General features: G+C 52.1%; 1 protein-coding gene across 1 annotated transcript; it reads right to left on the bottom strand.

Moving 5' to 3' along the window:
• On the bottom strand, positions 1-525 carry LOC145535654 (E3 ubiquitin-protein ligase SIAH1A-like). Its single transcript, XM_081564049.1, has one exon. The coding sequence runs from the start codon at positions 523-525 to the stop codon at positions 1-3; it is 525 nt and encodes a 174-aa protein (XP_081420175.1).
• Between the last annotated feature and the right edge of the window lie 971 nt (positions 526-1,496).

Here is a 1,496-nt window from a genome sequence, read left to right on the forward strand (position 1 = left end):
TCAACACATGGAAATAGTTACATCGATGCTTAAGTTGCCATTTTCTGCGAAAAGTTCCGCAACTGCAGGGTCGAACACCAGGCATTCGCTGTTCATAACGGCTGTTGCAATTCGCTCATGAATAGACAGAGGCGTGGCTTCCCAAATCAATCGCCGCCTATTAGCTTTTAGCTCAAGTCGGTAAGTAAACTTTTCAGCTTGCTCGGGTGTTCCTACGAGCTGGACAACGGCAAAGAATTTCTGGTGACCATCATAGCTTGTCAGTTTCTCCAACACTAACAGGAAGTGAAACCCAAAACAAGATTGCAACATCACCCAGTCAACCTCACCAGCAAGATTAATGTTGACAGCAAGGAACACTACAACTTTTCCCTCCAGGATTATAATGGGCTCCTGGTGCTGCATCAGATGTGGCACTACAGCATCCGTTGGGCCCTGCCACCCACAGGTGGTACCAGGGCAGGGACAACAACAGGGCCTGAACCCACAGTGTTCCTCATGGGCTGCTTTTTCTGTGGGTGGCATCGTTTGTTCACACCCAGAAGAGGCATATTTACACGGGAACAGCACTGAGTTTGCCACTTTCTCCATACCCAAGTTGCGAATGTTGGTCAGCGGGCACCGGCAAGTTGGGCAACGTGTGAGCTTTGGGCGACAGTCACTACATACGAGATGGCCGCTCTGGCACTGTAAGATTGGAGGCAATACATACTCAAAACAGACCGGACACTCAAAAAGGCTCGCCAGGTCCTTGTTGGACGCCGTTGTGCCAGGTAGGGCAGGCACCTTCGGGGAGGAGGGCGCACCATCTGAGGTTCCAGCCTCACGGCTCATTCTGTGGGAGAAGAGCGCGCCTCGGACCTCGGTCCTGGCTCAAACACGCTCCGTCGTGGCCGCCGCCAACGCCCGCCAGCGAGGACAGCGCCACCGCCTCTGCCTCATACCAATACCGACGGGACACTCTGGCTCGCCGCGGCCGTTAGCGAGTGCGCCCAGCAACAGTCTCCGCGGCTCCCCACTGTCCGCCGCCGGCGTTCCGCGCGTTCTCGAACCCGCCGCGCGTTCCCCCTGAATACCCCACGCTGTGGCGGCCACGGCGGGGAGGCGCGGCCCCGCGCGCCGGCGGCCCGCAGTGGGCCACAAGAATCTTTTTAAAGGAGTAGGTCATCGTTACAATCTCAGCATTTCTTTCCCAGAGCTATTTTGCATGTTGGGTCATATAACACTTTTAGTCCTAGTAGCTGTCTATTTTGGGAGCTCACCTACAATCTGGTGGCATTATGGAAAAAGTATGAAATTAGAACTGCAATAGGAATAATCCAGAGTTTAAAAGATTAAATTAGTACTTAGCTACTTATCATGTATAAAGGTGCTTTTCAAGCACTAATTAATCCACTTAAAACCTCTCTGAGCGTGGCTGGGCTAGGAGAAAATCAGAGTTTTGAAGAGAGAAAAGTGAAAAGTTTCTAGTGGAGCTGTATTTTTCCATAACTCAT

This window comes from Giraffa tippelskirchi, chromosome X (assembly GCF_054371585.1).
Source record: "Giraffa tippelskirchi isolate mGirTip1 chromosome X, T2T-mGirTip1v1.2.pri, whole genome shotgun sequence".
Lineage (NCBI taxonomy): Eukaryota > Metazoa > Chordata > Mammalia > Artiodactyla > Giraffidae > Giraffa > Giraffa tippelskirchi.

Excerpts from the sequence above, each read along its gene's own strand:
- LOC145535654 (XM_081564049.1), bottom strand. The coding sequence starts at position 525 with ATGCCACCCACAGAAAAAGCAGCCCATGAGGAACACTGTGGGTTCAGG.